The following is a 22,412-nucleotide window of genomic DNA, read 5'->3' on the forward strand; positions in this document are numbered from 1 at the left end:
GCCTTTAAAGTAAAATACATCATAAGGGCTTAAAAGCTGCTGTATGATACAGGTGCAACTTACAGGCTATGCTCCAGTCAAGGAGCGCACAAGCCGGATTTCACACGAGTCAGGTGGCAGAGGTACCTGTATACACTCGGGGGGGGGTTGCACTCAGCAGTAGTGCAAGGCATATGGTAGGGAGTAGCCTCCTCAATAGCAATGGTTAGCAAACAAGCAGAGTGATAAGCGATGCACTTGTGCAACAGCATACAAGTAGGCATGCCAGTCCTTTCAGTCAGATTGCATCAATACAAAAGTTGCATGCAAGCTATTGTCATCATAATCCTCATTGTCATGTTTTGATATTAGTAACAGTAGCCTACTAGTAGTAGTACTAGTAGTCGTAGCATTGGGTGACCAAATGAGTGCTTGGTGACTGCTTATGCTTGTCCCACTCTGAGGAATCAGAGACTAATTGGACTTCCAATCATGGGCCTGAAGCAGGCTCTGCAAGGGAGTCGGTGGCCTAACTGTTGCCTAGCCTGTTACCTTCTAACAGGTTAGCTCCTGAATACAGTACAACAATGGGCTAGAAAAAACCTTCAGTGGGAGATGGTTTGGGCTTGCCACTGTATTGGGGCATGTCTAACTGCCACTCTTGTGGATTGGACAGAGAATGGCGTCTGACATACCTTAGTTTGCTGGCCCAGACAGCTGGCCAGGTACACCGGAAGCTTAAATGAATGGCATACGTCTGAGAATGGTGCTTGCCAGTCAATGTTGGGCATACGCCACAATAACACAAGACAACCCAATCCTGGGTCCCAACTGGAAACCATGCAGGGTTCACTAGTAGACTGCCTTACAGTATGCACAGTAGGGCTAGGTTTGTACCCATGTAATGCAAGCAAGTTTGCAAATGGTAATTACAATCCACAGAATTCAAGCATAATGGTTGTATGACCAGCTCAGAGACCATGGCTAGCATGGCTATGGTGGAATGTGGCAATTATTAGGACTGAGGAAACAGGGGTCCTCATTTAGTCACTTGAACATTATTTGTCATAATAATGTAATGATCCTCCTCTGTGCAGTTACATGCCTTGCCGGTATGACACACCTATCTATGGGTGTGTGGGTGTACGGCCTCGCCTGGGGAACTAACAGGGTTACACCAGGGGAAAAGATGTTGATATTTGGTTTTGGTCAGTCAGGCCAGCATCAAGGGCATGCCATAGGTAATATGAGCAGGTAGCCACTGTGTTATGGGTAGCTTCTCAATTGGAATTCAGCCAGAATTTGTCAAGGAGTAGTGCCAACAATACACACTCCCCCTGTCAGGACTGTAGCCCGTTATGAAGTGATAGCCAGCAGCCTGGCATCCAATTGCCATACCATCCCCACTCTCATCTGAATATGTACTGGGGGGGGGGGCATCTCCAAGCATGTGCAAGGACGAGGAGAGTCGAGTTGCACTTAATTCATTGTCTCTCCGTGACCGTGAGATAAACAAGGAGGCAGTCAGTAGTTGCAGTTAGAGTCCAACTCAATTTTACTGCGTGTGACGTTCTCATAGCAGTTCTCTGCATGCAAGAAGTTATCACTTAATATGTGAACTGTGAAGGTCAAAACGGGGTGGTCCACCGTTTACTTTCTCCAATGTCCATCATCATACCGGTTATCCAGTTTCCCCCGACGAGAAGCGGGGGTAGAACTGTGTGCGAGAGTGGCTGCGCCGCGCGAGTGGCAGCGCAAGCAAGTGCTCGGTCGGCAGTGGCAGCCAGTTACAAGCGTATCTGCCGAGGCTGATAGAAGTCGTGCAATGCGGAGAGATCGTCCACTCATACACGGAAAATGTAGTGTTTTTCACTGTGCAGCTTCGCCCATCTCGGCGGCTCTCTGACTCCAGTCTCGGCCGCCGATAAGGCTGTTTTTATTAGTGGTTCCTCGAGGCTGCAAGCGATACAATCGCGCAGATTGAGCATTCATTCCAACCAGCCGACCACTCAATTCGAGCGTCGCCACTGTTAGCATGTGAATTCATTGCAACAAGAGCGATACAACGGACTAACACAAGAATCCGACGCCTAAAACGCGCAACACATATTTTAACAACATACAGTAAACAAGGCTCTAGTTAACAAGCCATCGTTAACAGAAGTACAATAGCAGCAACACTCCACAAGGTTCTTGAGGAGCCAGCTAGCTAGCTGCTGATGCTAACGCCAGTAGTCCACACAGTTCTTACCTTAGGTTTGTCGTTCTTCATCAACATATAAGTAAGGGATACACACTTTATTATCGGTCAACGGGGGGAACCGCCGCATACAGGGACCATACTCTTGTGCTTTTGTGTGTGAACTGTGGAGGTGAAAACGGGGTAGTCTACCGCTCGCTTCTCCAATGCTTGTGACTGTATTCACTGCGGAATAATATCCACGGGAAGTCCCACCGTGAATAATAATTCCATCTTCCGAACTTCAATACTTACAGTAAGAAAGAGCATAGCTACCTGAGGCAGAGTTATCAGGGATGCATTAGTGCATATTATAACCCCTACTCAGAGGTAGCAGCTAGTAGTGCTCGATTCAAGCGCGAGAAGAATAAGAGGACGTATGACGTGCTACAGGGCTTCTTATAAGCATGAGGTGCGTCATACATGACTTTGTTGGTATAAAGTCTCGACATGCGCTGGCGCGAAGGATATCATTCACAGGCTTTGCCGCCTCTGGCGGTCAGGAGGCATGAAATAGAACTGCATTTCTCGCACTATATGTTGCAAAACAGCAAAATATTACATGTCCTTGAAAAATGGGCAATACTCACACTAGCAAGGCAAGGACACTTCACATGGAGAAACATCCATTGTCTCTCACCGTCTTGCAATGTGTCATGTTGGTATTCAATACTATAAAAAAATCGTACTGAAAACGTTTTGCAACCAACACACACCGTTTCCCACCCCACTCTCTCACCGTATCGCAGTTAAGGCGCCGGCATGTCTCAACCACCTTCACCCATCCACCCAAACCCACATCAAACCACACACACCCACCCTCCCCACACACAATATTATGCAGTTGAGGCACTGTGTCTCGTTGGAGAGCGTGCTTTGGAAGATGCTGTGCATACAACACACACGCACACGCTCACAGCCTTCTTCTCACCGTTTCGCAGTTGAGGCAGCGCGTCTCGTTGGTGAGTGTGCCTTGGAAGATGTCGTGCACCCAGGTGGCCTCGGCCACCTTGTGCTCGTGGTCGTTGCTGGGCGCGTTGTCCGAGGGTGCGTTGGCCGGCGTTCCATTGTTCTTCAGGCGGCCATTTTGCTTCTCCTGCTTCTTCTCCTCCTGCAAGATGTCCGCCACCGTGTTCAGCAGGTAGTTCAGGAACTCGTGTGCATCCTGCTGCATATAGTTGTCAAACAGGTCTAGAGGGACACACACAAACACACACATACAGATTTAGACATAGACCCATTCACATACATGAAAACAGTCAAAACACACATATAAAAACATTCAGATACATGAAAACACATATAAATTAACATGGACACATATGTTCCTATGTCAGCATTCTGCTGCATGTAGTTGTCAAAACATGTCAAGGGTGGGACACATAAACAGATAGATAAAGACAATTAGAAAAATGAAACGTATAAAATGCCTTTTAAACTGCTAATAACATGCTATTAACACATTAGGGTGGTCACAACATGGAAATAATATGTTATAACATATAGCTAACAGTGCCGATTCATGATTTTTGAAATGCCCTCAGGGTGGGGTTTCACAGTGGTACCAGCCCCACATGGGAGCCGCCCTTGGCCCCTGTACACACAGACAGAGTAGACATACACAAACATACACAGAGACATTTAGATGGACACATAATATTCCCATGTAAGCATCCTGATGCATTTAGTTGTCGAACAGGTCTGGGGGGTGTGTGTGGGCAAACACAGGTAGATAGATAGACCAGCATCATGGCCAGTAAAATATGATAACATGCAATTGTTTGAGTGGTATTTGTAAAAGCAGACACTGTTCATTTTTTGACTCAATACTTACACAATATTTGCATAATATGCAACACAGCAATATATTACATGTTACAGCCACAGGGAACTTCCAGACTTCCCTCACATGTTGGGTGCACGCTCACGTGTGTGTGTGTGTGTGTGTGTGTGTGTGTGTGTGTGTGTGTGTGTGTGTGTGTGTGTGTGTGTGTGTGTGTGTGTGTGTGTGTGTGTGTGTGTGTCCAATGCAAATCCAGTAATGATGAATGATTTAGCCCTCTCAATACCCGTGAGCAGCAGCAAAGCCCCAGGTGAGCCCACTGACAATCCCACACACTGGATATCCCAACGGCCTGCACCTGGGTGCAGCCAGGCATGCCCTGTGTGTGAGTGTGTGTGTGCGTGTGTGCGTGTGTGTGTGGAGTCCGGCTTTGACAGAGCGTGGCATTGTTCGCTCACCTGGAGAGCAGCCCAGACTCAGACAAGCGAATAGTCCAATCTCTCCCTATAACCCCCACCAGGAGGCCGGCCTGTCTCTCTGTCTCTGTCTCTCTGTCTCTCTGTCTCTGTCTCTGTCTCTGTCTCTGTCTCTGTCTCTCTCTCTCTCTCTCTCTCTCTCTCTCTCTCTCTCTCTCTCTCTCTCTCTCTCCTTCTCCCTCTCCCTCTCTCTCTCCCTGTCTCTCTCTCTCTCTCTCTCTCTCTCTCTCTCTCTCTCTCTCATATTTGGATTTATCTTTGTCTCCTTCATCTTTTCTTCTCGGTCTCTCCATGTCATGTTTCACTCTTCTGACTCTCTTTCTCTCCTCTCCTCACGTGATGACACTCCTTCCTCCCTCCCCGTTTGCCTCTCTCCCTCTCTCCCCCTCCCCTGCCCTGCCCTTCACTCTTTCCTGTCGTCTCTCACTCCTGTGTTCTCTTCATTTGGTCCAAACTGAGAGGCTCTTGTCAGGGGTACACGTGAGCCTTCCTTTGGCACCTGCTCCCCTCTGCCCCTCTGCTGCTGATGCCCAATGCAGGGCTGTCCTGGGGCAGAAATAGGGACCGGGCACTTTTGGTTTAAAGCAGGGCTTTGAATCGTTATTTTTTTCCAAATGGTTCGTTCCGAACAGAAACGGAATTATAGCGTTTCCGGTTATGAGTTCCACCAACAAATTGACGTTCCCGAACCGGTTAGAACAAAAAAATACTGTTCCCGGAACGGTTAATTTCGTTCCTGTCAGGAAGAAAATTCTCGGTGCGCTTTAAACGCGCTTCTCTGCAATGTCTAAAAGTTATGCAATGGAAACTCGCCCCTTTTGTAGGATAGTGGTTTCTCTTATTTAAGATGTGGAGTGGAGACTTTGTAATCCCTCTCTCCATTCAGTCAGCGAATGTCTGATGTCACACAGGATGTGAACCTCAGCCGTCATGGTAACGTGCACAGGAAAATCATTACTTTTTTTGTTTTGTTTGAGGAACGGTATTAACCGGTTACCATTATTTTTAAATAAGTGTTCCTCTAATAAGTGGACCTCTAATAATTAGCGGCGGAGAACTGACTCCCCGGTGGGCCCACATTTACATTTCTGAAAATAGGGGCCCACGAGGGTGCGGGGCCCACCGGGAAATGCCCGCTATGCCAGATCGCCAGTCCAGCCCTGGTCCAATGCCACTGAAAGAGACTCAGACTCCTCTTGCCACCAATGCACCCGATACCAGGGGGGTCTGCACAACAGCCTGGCACCCACACACATATGGCACACAGCTGGCTTTGACCCCAGAACAGGTCTGAGACATATGCACCATATGTGTGGTATTTGCGCATGCATATTTTTTTGCGTTGTGTTTGAAATAGGGCCATTCCACGCCAATCAAAAAAAAAAAAAAATCTCCACACAATTGTGTTTTAAAATACATGTATTCTGCATGTATTCTGAATAAAATGGCAGGGTGTTCCTTAGATATCCAAGAGAAAGGGTTGAAATTGAAACCCCCTATAAGTGAAGTGGTATCCTTTCCAAGTTACAAACCGTTTTATAGGAGGAGGGCCCGGGTAGGTGTCAATTTTCTAGTTCCCAAGGCCATAGCGTAATAATGATACAATAAAGCAGGCTTACATTTTGCATATCTGTACTTGAATAGGTGTAGTCTGCAGCAAACTGTTCATGTTTGCTCTAGAGGATTCCCCACATCCTCATAGAACCCCCTCAAAGTTGATGAACATTCTTGCAGTATTTTGTTGCGCAATCTGTTTAGGCCTTCAGAAGACATATTCCAACACAACATAGGCTTTCCTTGCACGGGCGCAAGATGAACGTCTTAGGCAGGATGACATCTACCTCTTCTCTGTGCGTGCGTGTTTGCGTGCGTGTTTGTGTGTGTGTGTGTGTGTGTGTGTGTGTGTGTGTGTGTGTGTGTGTGTGTGTGTGTGTGTGTGTGTGTGTGTGTGTGTGTGTAAGTGCTAGAGATGGGATTTATGGCTCTTTGACAGAATCCGGATCATAGTGGCTCTGTGTAAGAACCCAAAACGTAATAACTGCCCATAACGTAATAACTGCCCATAACGTAATAATTTGGGCGTAGTAAAACCCATAACGTAATAACTTGCCCATAACGTAATAAAAATTCCTTACCCATAACGTAATAACGTTCTGCCCATAACGTAATAAGTTGTTACGTTATGGGCAGGTTATTACATTATGGGCCTTACTCTAAAAAAAAGCGTTGATAATGTAATAACGATGCCCATAACGTAATAACTGCCAGTAATGTAATCATTTGGGCCCATTTGAAACATAAAAAAGCCAATAGCGTCAAATAGCAACAATGGTAAATGTGTAGCCAAGTGTTTTAAGTTAACATTAGCTAAGGTTGGTTGACAGGTATTGCTAACCATGCTAATAATACTAAATTGTTAACTATCTAAATTTTATTCAGTAAATAAAATGTAACTAGAAGCACTCAGAGAGCGCAGACTTCCGCCAAGGATGCTGCTTGATACATTTGACCATGTTACACCCTAAATCTTTCTGCCTTGTTTTAGTTCTGTTCTCGCAATTCAATTTCTGGTCACTAGGGGGCGTCTAGATAGTGAAGAATCTTTTGAAAAGTCCTGGTTCCGGTTCGTGATCCGGATCACCACCAGAATTTAATCACTTGTTCCTTGGGTCATTACTAATAGCTCCACAAAGTTTCGTCCAAATCACTTGATTCGTTTTTGAGCTATCCTCCTGACAGTATCTTTAAAAAAGTCCTGGTTCCGGTTCGTGATCCGGATCACCCCCAGAATTTAATCACTTCTTCCTTGGGTCATTATCAACAAACCCACAAAGTTTTTGAGTTATGCTGCTGACAAACAGACAGAAAAACAGACAGACAAACCAACGCGACCGAAAACATTACCTCCTTGGTGGAGGTAATTATATCCCCGAAACGCAGAGCTGTAATGATGGGATGGCGGGATGTAATGGTTTTGCGTGCGCCGCCGCTGCGTCCGCCGCCACCGCCGCCGCGTAAGGTCTTTCGTGTTAACGCGATAACTTTTGAGCGGATGTTTGGATTTCTCCCAGATTTGGTGTGTTAATGCTCTAGGGTAGGTTCATGAACTTATTCGAGTGTGGAGGCCAACACTTTCAAGATGGCTGAATTCAACATGGCCGAATTTTTGTTTGGCTCATAACTTCTGACCAGTCGGATGGATTTGTCCCAGATTTGGTGTGTTAATGCTCTAGGGTAGGTTCATTAACTGATTTGAGTTTGGAGGTCAACAATGGCGGAATTTTTATTTGGCCCATAACTTCTGACTGGGTGGATTGATTTGCCCGGTACTACCTTATTTTAAAGCGATCCTATGCAACTTTGACATAAACACATAGATATAAACAACTTTATAGCGGCCTCTAGTGGTTCTGCCGAAAATGTGCATTGAACTAAATTAGACAGACATTGGCTTCGAGATTATGTGCGAATTAAATTTCGTCGTCTTCTGTAATTAACCAGATTCCCTTCCTTGCATTCAGTTCTCTCCACTTCTAAGGGGCTTTATCATATGTGAGATTCCCCCCCTTGCTTATGAGTTGGCTGCTTCGTAATAATTCACTTCACACAACTGCAATCATGTTTGCACTTCCCTCAGATGGATATTAGCCTATTTGATCCACTTGTTCTCGGCAGATATCCCCGTCTTTATTTCACATTTCCAGTAACTATATAGTACCTGTAGCCTACATTAGAAGAACGAGGAAACAAACGGCTATTTTGTTGTCATAATAACGATTTCGAAGTCGAGGTGACAAGACGCGGTTTTATCTCCTGTGGTGTTGAAAGTGAAAGTGGACATCCATATGCCGACTAGAGATCACGTTTCGTCTCCTCTTGATCGGCAACAACATATATTTTTAGCCTCGCTCGACTGATTGTGTCCTTTGACATCAAATAAAATGTGCGACATCAGATTTCAACTCGTATACATTTGTGTATCTTTGTAAACTAAACGAGGTGGCGTGGGTTTTGAGAATGCTAATGCATACATCCCAGTGTAGTGAATGAATGATAAAATCCCCATCTTTTGGCGTTCGGCTCTCTCCGGTTTGAAGCCCTTTTCCAATGTTCACACAAGCGATTTATTTGCCTGTCCAAACCTTTCATCTCAATTATCTCGTGATTTATTTGCAGTCCCATTCGTTGTTTTCACTGCATGCCAGCTTGATATTTTACAATCAGCTAGCCAGTAGCCAGTAGCCAGCTTTCAGCAAGCTGCTGCCTTATGTAGACCTCCTTGGCTGCTGCTTAGTTAGCAAACGAAGGAATAGGTCTCGCTCCGCTCATACAGCATAGAAATCTAGACGCCCCTAGCGGCCACAAATTGCACAACAACAAAAGGCGCGGCGCCGCCAGGCAAAACTGCAAGTGCTGTTTCGGAGCAGGAGCACTAGGCGGTGATGGAAATATTGCCATTTCCCCCATTACCGGTCGGTCAAGCAAAATCTTGAGTACCAAGCCATTTCATGACTATGAAAAAGTTGCATAGTGTTTCTTTAACAGTTCACCATTTCAGTGAATCTACCATATTATTTAGGTACAGTGTAACAATATTTAATACCATGTAATACTAGTGTAATACCAGTGTAACAATATGCAATACCAGGTACAGTGTAATAACCAATGTACAATATTTAATACCATTTAATACTAGTGTAATACCAGTGTAACAATATACAAAACCATGTAATACCATTTACACAAAAATACATGATGTAGTACAAAATTGGTACATGGTGTTACACTGGTATTACATGGTATTAAATATTGTTACAATGGTTATTACACTGTACCTAATGTGGTATATTCACTGTAATAGTGAACCATTAAAACAGTGTTACCATTTGCCCCATTTTTTGCTTCATTTTCACAATAGTCATTTGGTTTTAAGCCTATGCACGTCATTGATCTATGTATAGATATTACATTTATTTCTTTAATATTTTGTATTTATCATATACGTTTATGAAAAGGTGGACGGGAGTGGTAGGAATGATGGGGGACTGGAAGCGTTGTGTTTCGGGGATATACCTTAAGCAGTCGAAGGCGACTGCACAGGCAGTCTAGTTTACATTTGAGATTGAAGTGGATTAAGAGAATAGATTCATTAGAATAGAGGGGGCTGTTTTCCAGCAGGGGCCATTTTACTATTTTGCTTGAAAAATAAAAATGGAACACACTGAAAAGAGTCCTCACAGGAAGCACAAGAGTCCTCATAGGAAGCACAAGTCCCTTTTCAGTTTTTGTGGGTATATCAAACAGTTCGGTCCGGTTCGACGTATTCAGACCTAAAGGTCTTGGCCTTAGCTGAAGCTGCCTCCTTGTCTGATGGTGACTCTGCCTATGTCTCTGATGTTGATCCTGCCCCTGTCCCTGATGGTGACCCTGCCTCTGTCCCTGATGGTAACCCTGACCATGCCCGGATTAACCATATGGGCACACGGCACAGTGCCCAGGGCATCAAGCATTTCCAGCTGGTGGGGGGCATCACAGGAGAAGAAACTTTTTTTTTTCATTAATGTTTGTACACTTAAAATTGTTAAACGTGACACTGTTATATACCGTATTCATATAAAATTCATTATTAAAACTAATGTCACAAGAGCAACGATATCATCATTCTGAGCAAGTGTGACAATCAACCCCCCTCCGTCAACCCGTCAGTTGAGCCGGTCCACCTGTCGTGAAATGTATCATGTTTTTGAAAAGCCAGCGGTTGTAGAAAAGAAAAATGGACAGACATCAGTTGAGTGGTTGTGTGAAGAGAAACGTTTAACAAGAGAAAGACCCAAGGTTTTTAGCCTTGTGAGTGTGTAGATAATTGGAGTGCGCTGGATGATGGAGAGGAAGAGATCAGGAAGGAACTCCTTGTGGACGTGTTTTTGGTTTGCACAGAAACTGTAAGTCTTGGATATTTCTTGGTTGTGTGTGACCTGTTTAATATTAGGTTGTAGAAGGTTATGAATAATGTCCAGATTTTGCCGACGTTTCGTTTAATTGCGTCTAATGCGCTTGATGCGCATGTTAACTTAGCCTACAATTGATAGGCCTACATTCCTGCCGTGTGAAACGAGAGCTTCTAATTAGCAGGTTGGTGTCTATTATAGTGTATTAGGTGTAACATAGTGGATGTCGGCTCCTTTAAAACTTCGGCAGTAGTCTGCTGTTGCGTCGTTGTCATGTGACTGGTGGATACCAATTGCGAAGTCTATAAAAATATGGCACCAACTCCTTGAGAGCAGGCGGCAGATATGTAAACTCGTGGCGGTGGCGCGCTAAATTGTTGGTGCTTGTGGAACCTGAGTTTTGATATGCGCTCCATGAGACTTTGGCAGTCTGCGTGGAGTTTCATCTCATTGGCCCTTGCCCTAGCGCCCGACTTCAGTGTCGGTAGAAGGTTGGCTTCTTCCATGCCTCTCGACGTAATTTGGTATGTAGCCCTATATATCGTCCATTTTCGGATCATGTATTGGATCGGTTTGGGTATCTTACTGACTGTGTTTTCGCTAGGAATTAACTTGTGCGTCGCAACTAACCGTCCTCCTTGGCTGCTGCTGCTGCTGCGTGAGCTGGGAAACCTTGTGCCTCGTCTTGGTAGGTCGCCCCCACCACCTGTTCCTACATTCGTAGTTATATCACATTCAATCATTTATTAACTTCCCCGTAACTTCTTCGTGCAGGTGTCATGATCTCCTAACGTGGGGCTGTTCCCTGCGTGAGCTGCTGTTTTGTTTGGGCCATTACCATCAGTATATGTGAACTTGAGCCACTGTGTGTACGGATGATAGTAGCGCATGGTGAAGGAGTTGCGCGCTTACCAGTGGGGAAGCAATCCAGGCTGCTCGTGCGCTCTGGTGCGCGCGCCTGTCTGTCCAGTCCGTGTTTGTTTCTGTTTGGTTCTGTTTGAGTTTGTTTCTCGTTTGTGTTTGGAGGGTGAAAGGTGAGAGTTTTCGACCTCTGTCTTTTATTTCATTTAATCGTTGCTGTACTTTTGTTTTGGGGCGGACACAACAGTCGACGGTGCCGGCACAATGTCTGGGTAATTCCCTAACTTTTAATCGTTTGCAGTGCTGTGCCATTATTGTGTGACTCCTAGTTTGCAGTGTTCACATTGTAGTTTGCCGTGCTCTGTAGTAGCATATAGCCTATGATTAACTTAAGGGTGTGGTGTGTTCTTACTGGAGCTTGGGGAAAGAGCCTGCCATTTTGGCCCAGATGATCAAGTGTCCTGTCCCCACCATATTTATTGTGATGTCTAATGTCTAGTGTCTAATGTCCTTTCAAAACTGTATTTTATAAGACAATGTATATTAAAAGATTGTAATTTGTTTCCACTTGAATTCCCGTCTCCGTTGTCCTTATCGAACCTGTGTCCTGAGTAAAAGTTAACTTTGGGTTCCAGAGTCTCCCTCTGGTGGCGTAGTCGTGCAATTACATATTAACGGTAATTCTTACCTTGGGTAATAATTATTAAAACGTCCACTCTGCTACATAGGCCTAGGCGATACCACGTATGAGTAGGCTACATGTCATGTGTCTATTTAGTAATTTCATGTAGGCCTACAGTGTCTAGTTAGCCATTTCCCATGTGTTAGTGTTGCCCCTGATTAGCTATGATTTTTCCATTATGTTGCATGCAATCATAGCCTACGTTTAAGGGGTAGTGTTTTTTTTGTTTTGTTTGTTTTTTACTTTAGCCTATAACCACAACTGAAGTCACAATAACAACATCCCTCATTACAATTACAAGCAGTTTACAGCTGTGAAGCTCATAGCCCATAACCTCCCAACTGTGAACTCCATAAACATCAATATTTTGGACTTGTAGGCCTATCATGCCAGTAGGCCTATTTTAGATGCCCCAGTGATTCATACACATTTCTAAGGATCAATCAAAACATTTGAATATTCTGGGTCCTGTTTAAATGGATACACTTGAATATGGAAATAATCGAGTATGGCTGCATTTAAGATTTTATTGAGACACTCATATAGGCCTATTGCACGTTTTCAAGACACTTCAATATGCGAGGAAGAAAGACACTGTTTATGTGTACATTTGCTTATGCTTAGACCTACATGCTATAGGTTACTGAAGGCACGCACAAGGTGTGTGTGTCTGTGTGCGTCTGTGCGGGCGCGCGCACATGTTTTTTTTTTGGGGGGGGTGGGGCACTTGAGGTTTAGTGCCCAGGGCATCACATTGCCTTAATCCGGCCCTGCCCTGCCTCTACTCCGGATGGTGACTCTGCCTCTGTTCCTGATGGTGACCCTGCCTCTGTCCCTGATGGTGACCCTGTCTCTGTCTCTGATGTTGATGATGCCTCTGCCCCTGGTGCTGAAAAACCCATGTGTCATGGAGCTCCCTATTAACCTTCAGAGGTTTTACAGAAAAGTATTGGTTTTGTCCTTGAACAAGATATGGCCATGCTTGGGGCATTTAAAGTGATGGTTCGGAGTAGTTTTCTGCCATGGTGCTGAAGCTGCCTCCTTGTCTGATGGTGACTCAGTCTATGTCCCTGATGTTGATCCTGCCTCTGCCCCTGATGGCAAAGCTTTAGCAGGACAGAATCTATTCAGCTTGAGTTGATAATAATAAACTCCAGCACTATTTCCAAACTTCCAAATGCTTAGTTTGGTGAATAGAGACCATATTTGTACTACTGTAGAAGTTTGGTGTCATGACATGTTAATTTTCTGAGGTAGGTTTGGAGATGTATGTGAATGCCCAATAGCACTTAAGCCAAGCTATTCGGAATAGCCATACAATAACTCGGTAACTCTGCTAATGTTCGCCCAAGCCAGAAAACACTTTGAGTGGACTACTGGATGGATGTCTCGGTTCAAATGGCATTAGGGTGAATCTACTCTGAACCATCGCTTTAGTGTCACACCTGATCCGTCAGCTGTGCACCATGTTTAATCAAAAAAAAAAAATGAGATGCTCTTGTGGAGAGCCTACTTGAAGGCGACTGTGGAGGTGACATATCAATAAGCATCAGGAAGCTGTACAAGGCTGCTGGACGCAGCAGCCCTCTCAGCACACGACTGAAAGGCTTATTATGCGAGAACAGCCAATGGATGAAAGCGTGGATACTTCTTAGTCATGTAGGCTACGGAATTTACAAGATCAAGGACATGGAAAAACTGGAAAAAGTAACGTCAGTATTACAGTATGTGGATGTTATTCTACCATATGTTTATGTTGAGTATTTTTTGTTTGTTTACATTACATTTTTTACATTTAAAAGTTTGAGTCAGAACAAAGCAAGATCACAGCACACTCCAACACTTTAGCCATGATATTTATGGAAAGTAATGCCAATTTTATGTTGAACTCATTTTACCTAATGTTTATGTTGAGGATGCTACAGTATGTGTGTGTGTTTTACATTTCAATATGATGTAAAGTATTCTGGTAAAATAGAATTAGAAATAGAAAAAATTATTTAAAATAATTTTTTGTATAACAAACAAAAGACATTTAATTTCACTATTTGTGTAGTTCATGTATGAAATTTGCAGTTCAAATGTTTGCATTAAAGGAATTGAAATTTTGAATACTGTAGGCTATGTATTTGTCATTATTATAATAGCTAAAAACTTCGTAGTTAGACAAATGGATTGAACACATAGGAAATGCAGAGGATAAGGATAGATTGCATTCTCACAGAAAATGCTGGAAGCGGGCTTGCCTTTTGGGGCAGAGATGAAACAAAGTACTATTGAGAAAACAAAGCTAAAAGAAATGTTGGAAAAAAATCCATCCACCCAGTCAGAAGTTATGGGCCAAACAATTCAGCCATCTTGAAAGTGTTGTAGCTCCGCGTTTTGGGGATATACTAAATGACATACATGGTATTTTAAGTTGGCTAAGGAACACTGCATATGATATAATTTTGAAAATCAACATGGGTCCGAGTGGGATTCGAACTCACAACCTCCATATCTGTAATCCAGGACCTTTGCCATTGATACTAAATGACATACATGGTATTTGAAGTTGGTTAAGGAACACTGCATATATAATTTTGAAAATCAACATGGGTTCGAGTGGGATTCGAACTCCCAACCTCCATATCTCTAATCCAGCACCTTTGTCATTGATACTAAATGACATACATGGTATTTTTTTAATTGGATAAGGAACACTGCATATGATATAATTTTGAAAATCAACATGAGTCCGAGTGGGATTCAAGCTCCCAACCTCCATATTGCAGGACTATTACCATTGGGCCAAGCAGCTGCCTATGAAAAGCATTACAGCAAGACAATGTTACATTGCATTGAAGAGCTGAACAATAGACTTCTAGAACTACAGAGCAGTTGCTCGTTAAGAATAGAATGTTGAGAGAAAGTGACAGTTGAGATGGAACCCTATATTGGCTGCACCTGTTCTGATTGACTGAATGGCAGTTAGTATGGTGCTCTAAGGCAGAGGGCAGAATCAGAAACAGTTTTTTTGTCTTTAGCTTGATGTTGCTAAAAAAAAAACTAAAAGGAATTGGCACGTGTCCTGCTTACAGATCGGAGTCATACGTGTGATCTCTCTAACAGTCTCTGAATGAAGTTTATAGGTTAAACGGTTCAGTCACAAATAGACCTCTTGTGGGACATGCGCTGACCTCTTGAAAAAGGCACTTCAAGCCTCAATGGGAAAACCAATGTAAAAGCCCTGTCGTTTTTACACACCTGCCATTTAAAAAGTAATGGGAGTTGGGAGATAAAACTTTGACAATTTGGAGACATCCCATAGAGCTTGCTAACAATGCGTCAACTAAACTTCTAGGTGAAAGTGTTGATGTTTTATGAACGAAAAAGCCTCCTACACTCTGATCTTTAGAGTGGCGGGACCTTGGTTCATGAAGGTTCTACCATTGTTTTCAATGGAGACCCAAACTTGCACAAAATCGCCAAAAAGCGGAAAAACGACAAGAGACACGGACACGCTATAGCAGAACAAATGATCTCCAAGCCGAGCCGGTCGTTTTAGTGTTTGAACGGTGTCTCTATCTGGAAAGGCCTAGGAGGAGATCCATTTTCTATTTTTACCGCCCTGCACAAGAGAATAAAGCAAGCAAGCAAGCATAAACTTTACTTAGAGATTACTAGAAGATGGCCTTGCTCTGCAAGCCCGCTTAAATATCCATTCACTGTTATTTGCTGCAACAATAGAGGTCAGACGAAATATGAACAGTACAATAGTAAAGTGCATTGCAAATACTGAAGTCATCTGTGCGTTACTGGCAGTTATTAAGCGACCTTGGGTTCCTTGAAAGGCGCTATATAAAACCAAGTTATTATTATTATTATTATTATTATTATTATGGGCATCGTTATTACATTATCAAAGCTTTTTTTTAGTGTAAGGCCCATAACGTAATAACATGCCCATAACGTAATAACTTATTACGTTATGGGCAGAACGTTATTACGTTATGGGTAAGGAATTTTTATTACGTTATGGGCAAGTTATTACGTTATGGGTTTTATTACGCCCAAATTATTACGTTATGGGCAGTTATTACGTTATGGGCAGTTATTACGTTTTGGGTTCTTACACTCGTTCTTTTCAAAGAGCCCTTCAAAAAGCTGGCTCTATTGAATGTTTTTTAGTTATTTATTCATTATATAGCGTTAACAAGAAAGCATTTTGACTCCACCTCTAGGTCGTTTTGTCCAAGCAACAACTGATTGTCCTCCTTCTTTTCTGCCGTTTCTACCACTCTCTGCGACAAACACTTGTGTTTTTTCCCCAAATGAAAGCACTCAAGGTCACATGCTCAAAATTAACGGAAAACGAACGAAAGAACGGTAAAAGAGTGGCTCCCAGCTGTGATTCGGTTCCCATCGTTCACGTCCAGGAGCCGATCAAAAGAATCAAGTCATTTACAAACCTCACAACACTTGTGTGTGTGTGTGTGTGTGTGCGTGCATCCATGCGTGCCTGCGTGCGTATATACTCACCGTTCTCCTTCCTCAGCCTGGAGATGAACTTCTTGGGCGGGATGACGCCCACCTTCTTCTTCTGCGTGGCGATGCTGTGGAAGAGGTCAGCCAGGCACGTCAGCAGGTTCTCCCGCTTCTTGGCCTGCGCCTTGTACGCCAGCACATTCTCCCGGAACGGACGGCAGAAGTACAGCGCCTGCAGCACAGAGTTGCAGTAACACGTGTTCCCAAACTGGAGCATAGGAGGAGAGGGGAAAATGGAAAGAAGAAAATATTATTAAAGCTCAAGAGAGTCTTTGTGCACAAGCCTTCAGCAATGCAGGTGCAGGTGTGAGGCAGGAGAAGGTGAACAATGAACAAAATTCAAAAGACACCGCACACTGCTTACTATTCTTTTTTCTTATTTCATTTTTCGGAGCCAACTGAAAATATTATTATTACTACCACTACTACTGTTCTTAAACTGGAGCAATAGAGAGATAGAGAGAGAGAGGGAGCGAGATAGGGAGAGAGAGAGAGCGAGAGAGCGCGAGAGAGAGCGAGAGAGAGAATATTATCAATAAACAAAAACAAAGTCAAATTTCCACACTGTGGACATTAGTATAAACCAAAGTAAGTAAAGTAAGAACAGCAGAAAAACCATCACTGAAAAGAGGGGGAGTCGCAGTAACACATGTCACCAAATGTGACACACAGTTGTTATGGACAAACACAAACACACTGACGCCGACTTCACACACATGAACAAATGGACAGGGTCATTGTAGTACCTGGCCAAACAGGTCAGGTGATGAAGGAGAATAGCAGGATATAGGAATGTATATGGTTATAGGAATACAGTATGGCATAGAGAGAGAGAGAGAGATGACATGGAAAGAGGGAGGACAGGTAGACATTGTGAGGCCATGTGAGCTAGACGGGGTGCTGTGCAGCATCTTTCATGGCGGATTATGTCAGGTGGCGTGGGGCAGGGGAATGGGGAATGGGGAATGGGGTAGGGCCCCTGACGAGAGGCAGCCTAACAATCCAGGGCGACATATTCTAAATAACCTGGTTTTACCTGTCCAATTCAACCAGGTGACTGCCCGTTTGAAAGATCACTTGATTAAACTGGACAGGTTAAACAAGGTCCCCAATTTACCTAGCCTGTCTCTCGCCAGACACTCTGTACACTTCTGCTCAGCATAGTGAGCTTACACGAGGGTTTGGAGCTTGGGATTTGCCCTGCCCTTGAACTAAAATGCAGTAGAACCAATCAGGGTTGCAGGTTTTTCAGAGAAGCGACGTAAAGAAAGTGAAGAAGTGAAACGCAGACAACAACAGGGCTCGCACGGACTTACTCATTGACATTGATTCTGTAATTTCAACTGCATTTCCGAATCTGTGAGTAGTTAAATTAGCAGCTTATCAAAATGCGTTTCCCCAATCGCGTGCAAGGATTTTTTTTTGTAAAACCACGCCTTCGCAAACCTACACCTACGGCGTAGCTCCAGATGAATGCTGGTGGAGCAAGGAGGAACCCTCTCATCTGGCGAGAGTCAGGATAGGCGAGGGGTGGGCATGAGGCATGAGGAATGAGGAACAGGGGACAGGAAGAGGGAGACACTGCAGGGAACTACACTAGAACAGGCTGCTGCCCAACCACTGATTCCCCACCATGCACACAGAGGAAGACTTGCGGTTCATTTATTTAAAAACAACACGGCAACAGAGAAAAGCAGACAACCGACTGAAATGTGTGCACGTTTTTGCCATCTCTCTGTGTGTGTGTGTGTGTGTGTCTCTCTCTCTCTCTCTCTCTCTCTCTTTCTCACTCTCTCTATCTATCCCCCCACACACACCCCACACACTCACGTGTTTCTGCATGGGTTTATCTCAGGACATGGGACTGTTTACAAGCATTTAAATATGCCACAAAATGTGAAAAAAAGCTTTGAAGCAAACGGCATGACTAATTTGTTTTTGGAGCTTGATACCTGTGCTGAACCGATTGAAAAATATGTTAGTTAGCAGCACGGCACACGCGCGCACACATGAATACACACACACATCCCACAGGCGGAAAAAAAGTGGAGCCTGATCATTGGCAGGGAAACACTTATGTTGTTGTGGTGCTTGTGACACTGCTAAGTGTTTTTTATGCCGTCATTTCAATAACTTCCCAAAAAGGCCCATTACAGATAAGAGGGACACACACACACACACACACACACACACACACACACACACACACACACACACACACACACTCACACACACACACACACACACAACTAAGCCCCTGTTCCATCCATCCAAAAACAATAACAGAGAGCGAGAGAGGGACAGAGCGAGAGAGAGAGAGAGAGATAGAGAGAGAGACAGAGTGAGCGATAAAGAGAGAGCAATAGAGAGAGAGGACAACATATGATATGATATTCATCTTCCTTACTCAACATCCCTAGCCTCACTAGAATAACACCATGAGGACAGGAGGCATGCTGAACAATGATAGTCAGGTCCGGTAATGGTCTACACAACAGAGGCTTAGCAGCCCTCTTCGCCCATATGTGCGTTTCTGTCCCAACACCTCTTTGATTCTCGACTTAATACCCCTTTACGGACAGTGATGCTGGCTGGCTGAGAAGCATATCATTCAAAGGGCACCATTTCCTCATTGGTCTTGTAAAATTTCCCATCACACAATTACACAGCAGCAGTGCAGCAATAATAGTAATATTAATAATACAACACCATAAAAATGGCTGAAATGTCAAGCGTGTTACCGTCAATGGTGTTACAATTAGCTATGACAGTCAGGGTTGCCAGATGAGGCTGATGATTTCCAGCCCAAAAAATGTTCAAAACCCGCCTAGAAGCACAAAATCCCGCCCAATTCTATTGATTTCTATGGCAAAAAGTGGGCGGGTTTTTCTGATAAATGCCATTTTTACCCGCACACGGCCATCCTAAGCAGCCCAATTGGGCGGGAACCAGCCCAATCTGGCAACACTGATGACACTGGAGGAGGAGTATGTTTTTGCCAATTTATCTCCATATTGACAGACAAACAAACAAAATAATTTGTGTTCTAGGGAGATGGGTTCGTCTGCTCTGTTTTTTCTCCTAAAAAAGTGCCGACTTGTTCCCCTGCACTGTTGACCGTAACACAGTTGAGTAACACGGTTGACTGTTTTGAAAGCTATGTGTTGGAAAAATCCTATGAACAGACACTAGGGATTATCTCTGGAGAAGGAAGTCTGGGAGGGTGACTAAATTCAAATCAGATGTTACAGGGATTTATAATGAAAAATGTGTCAGTCTGTATCACAGTGAATCATAAAATCCTACTTATGAAGCTCAACAATCACATTTTCTATATCAGATGCACTGATTAATGACAGCATTATTGCTAAGGGACATAAGCACTTTCAAACGTATGTTGTTTCAACTCTGTAGTATTTTTATATATGTTTGAAATGACATAGTATTTGTCCATAACACTGTTGACAAAATAATCAAGCAAATGTTCGCTTTCAGTAGAGTATTTATCAAATGATTTAAGATTAAGCTTGGCAATTTGTTTGTTTGAAAACTTAAATATATACACTATGTAAACATCTAGGTCATTTAGTTGAAAAAAAATACTGATAATTGACATTTTGCTTTTGCCAAAAGCGTAGGCGAATAGTAGAATCACTCTTATGCAATTTAATAATCAATAATTGTTGGAATTCAATAATCTCTGTTAAAAAAATAAGGCGGGGACTGTCTATTTATTCACATTAACTGCACACATTCAGGCCCAAAAGAAAACGTTGTAAAATCATCCTTTGCTAAGATTTGGCAATGTTTGTTTGCCTGTCACATCATTAATAAAAAAGTATTAGCAAGTGACTGCAGCTGAAATTGATTCAGAACCCTCTCCTCTAAACAGTAAGGTAGGGACTGTCTCTGCCTTGCGTACAAACTGCACAGAGTATTAACTGTACCCGTTGAGGCCAAGAAGAAAAAGTATGTAATTTTCCCTTCTGCTAAGATTTGGCGAAGCTTGCTTGCCTGTCATGCTGTGTTTCATGCTATGTTTGGGTTTTCGGACAAATGAATGGTCTGATAGCTAAATGGGCCATTAGAGTAACAACATTTGGAAGGAATCAAGCTACCGCAAGGAAGGCATATTATTGCCAATTCCTTCTGTGCTTTTTTCTTCAATTGAGCACCAAAACACAGTCATTGCAATTAATTGCATTGCAGGCGGGACGGGGAAAAAAAAATCAATAGCATCTGAAACACGATTCACAGGAGAGAGACGAATGCTGGCCAAAAACCACCCAAAGCTTGGCCTTTGTGGAAAAACACTGGAGAAAAAGCCTAGTGGGAAATATGAGACACCACGTACGAGGAAAAACCCACTTCGCAATGTTAAAGCTGCCAATCTCAAACGCACTCTATTGATATAAAGAGGCTGATTAGAGCTTATCACAAAGTTGCCAGCATTATCAAGGCATATCATTTATGTTGTTTTCTTCAATAAGTCTGGTAAGGACTGTGTTAACCACTGCAATCAATGTTTGTCAGTTTGATGGTCAGATGATGAATAAATAGCATGTGTGGACTGGAGGATGGATCCTAGTACTATAGTAGTTGTGTGTAGGGATGCGAGATACCACTTTTTTGAAAACCGATACGAGTACGAGTAAATTAATGTCTGTACTTGCACATCCTTTTTTTCCACCTGTGATATTTGTTTTACTGTCTATTTCCTTGTAGATTTAAACTTAGGTTGACAAATGTAGGAGGCACTTTTGTATCTATGTTGCTTTCAAGTCAACAGAATGTGACGAGATGTTGCATTGTTTCGTGTAATAGCAGTATCAGTGCCTGGTATCGGCAAGTGTTTGACGAGCATGAGTATAATGAGCAAGTATCTGGGCCGATGATACCAGTACAGGTATCTGAATCGGTCCATCCCTAGTTGTGTGGTACCTGGATACTTTATTTTAAAAACACATTCCTTTATTAGGGTTTTTGCTCTTTTAACAAACAAGCACACAGACCCAATCCCAAGGCACACAGAGTGAGAAAAAAAGAAATTTTGAAAAATATATGCATAAAATGAAAATACCAACGGCTGGATACTTACATTGACTAATCCAAAGTAGTGTTCATTGATGGGAAACTGCTCTGGACCAATGTCTTTTTCCAGGGCAGAGGCATTGGTGCCCTGTGTGTGTGTGAGAGAGAGAGAGAGAGAGAGAGAGAGAGAGAGAGAGAGAGAGAGAGAAAGAGAGAGAGAGAGAGAGAGAGAGAGAGAGAGAGAGAGAGAGAGAGAGAGAGAGAGAGAGAGAGAGAGAGAGAGAGGAGAGAGAGAGAGAGAGAGAGAGAGAGAGAGAGAGAGAGAGAGAGAGAAAGAGAGAGAGAGAGAAAGAGAAGAGAGAGAGAGAGAAAGAGAAAGAGAAAGAGAGAGAAAGAGAAAGAGAAAGAGAGAGAGAGAGAGAGGGAGAGACAGAGAGAGAGAATGGTTAGGATGATCACAACTCATAACTCATAACTCAAAACTCATTTCTTATAGTGTCCTCTCCGTTTAATCCCCTTCCCTCCACAGACACACAGACACAAAAACAATCATCTTACCGCAAACTGTCTTCTTCATAACTACTGCGTCACCAGAGTATGCCAAATGACTAACATGCAGACAGACACACAGGTGAGAATGAAAGAAAGCCTTTTGGTGACTTTCCACTTCTCTTTGGCCATTCTGGAAAAACACTAGACTAGGTGAGGGGCACGGCACGCACAGTCGGCCAACGATGGCACGGGGGGTGGGGGAGGGGGGTGACATGGAGGGGGGAAGCGTACAGGCTGTTCTCTTCAGTCCTGAGTCACAACACCCCTCCGTCACACGTACGGGCACACCGACACAGCGACACATCCACGCTGGCACCCAAACACAGTTAGCCTG

General features: G+C 43.5%; 1 protein-coding gene across 1 annotated transcript in view; it reads right to left on the reverse strand.

Annotated features, from left to right (window-relative positions):
* Positions 1-22,412, reverse strand: part of usp46 (ubiquitin specific peptidase 46) — a 41,883-nt gene that overhangs the window by 13,514 nt on the left and 5,957 nt on the right. Inside the window, exons 2-4 of the mRNA XM_063200195.1 lie at positions 21,594-21,674; positions 16,490-16,703; positions 3,150-3,409 (exon numbers count right to left, since the gene is read on the reverse strand). Coding sequence (XP_063056265.1) covers positions 3,150-3,409; positions 16,490-16,703; positions 21,594-21,674 — 555 coding nt within the window. The remainder of the gene's footprint in view (positions 1-3,149; positions 3,410-16,489; positions 16,704-21,593; positions 21,675-22,412) is intronic.

Source organism: Engraulis encrasicolus, chromosome 6 (genome assembly GCF_034702125.1).
Source record: "Engraulis encrasicolus isolate BLACKSEA-1 chromosome 6, IST_EnEncr_1.0, whole genome shotgun sequence".
NCBI lineage: Eukaryota > Metazoa > Chordata > Actinopteri > Clupeiformes > Engraulidae > Engraulis > Engraulis encrasicolus.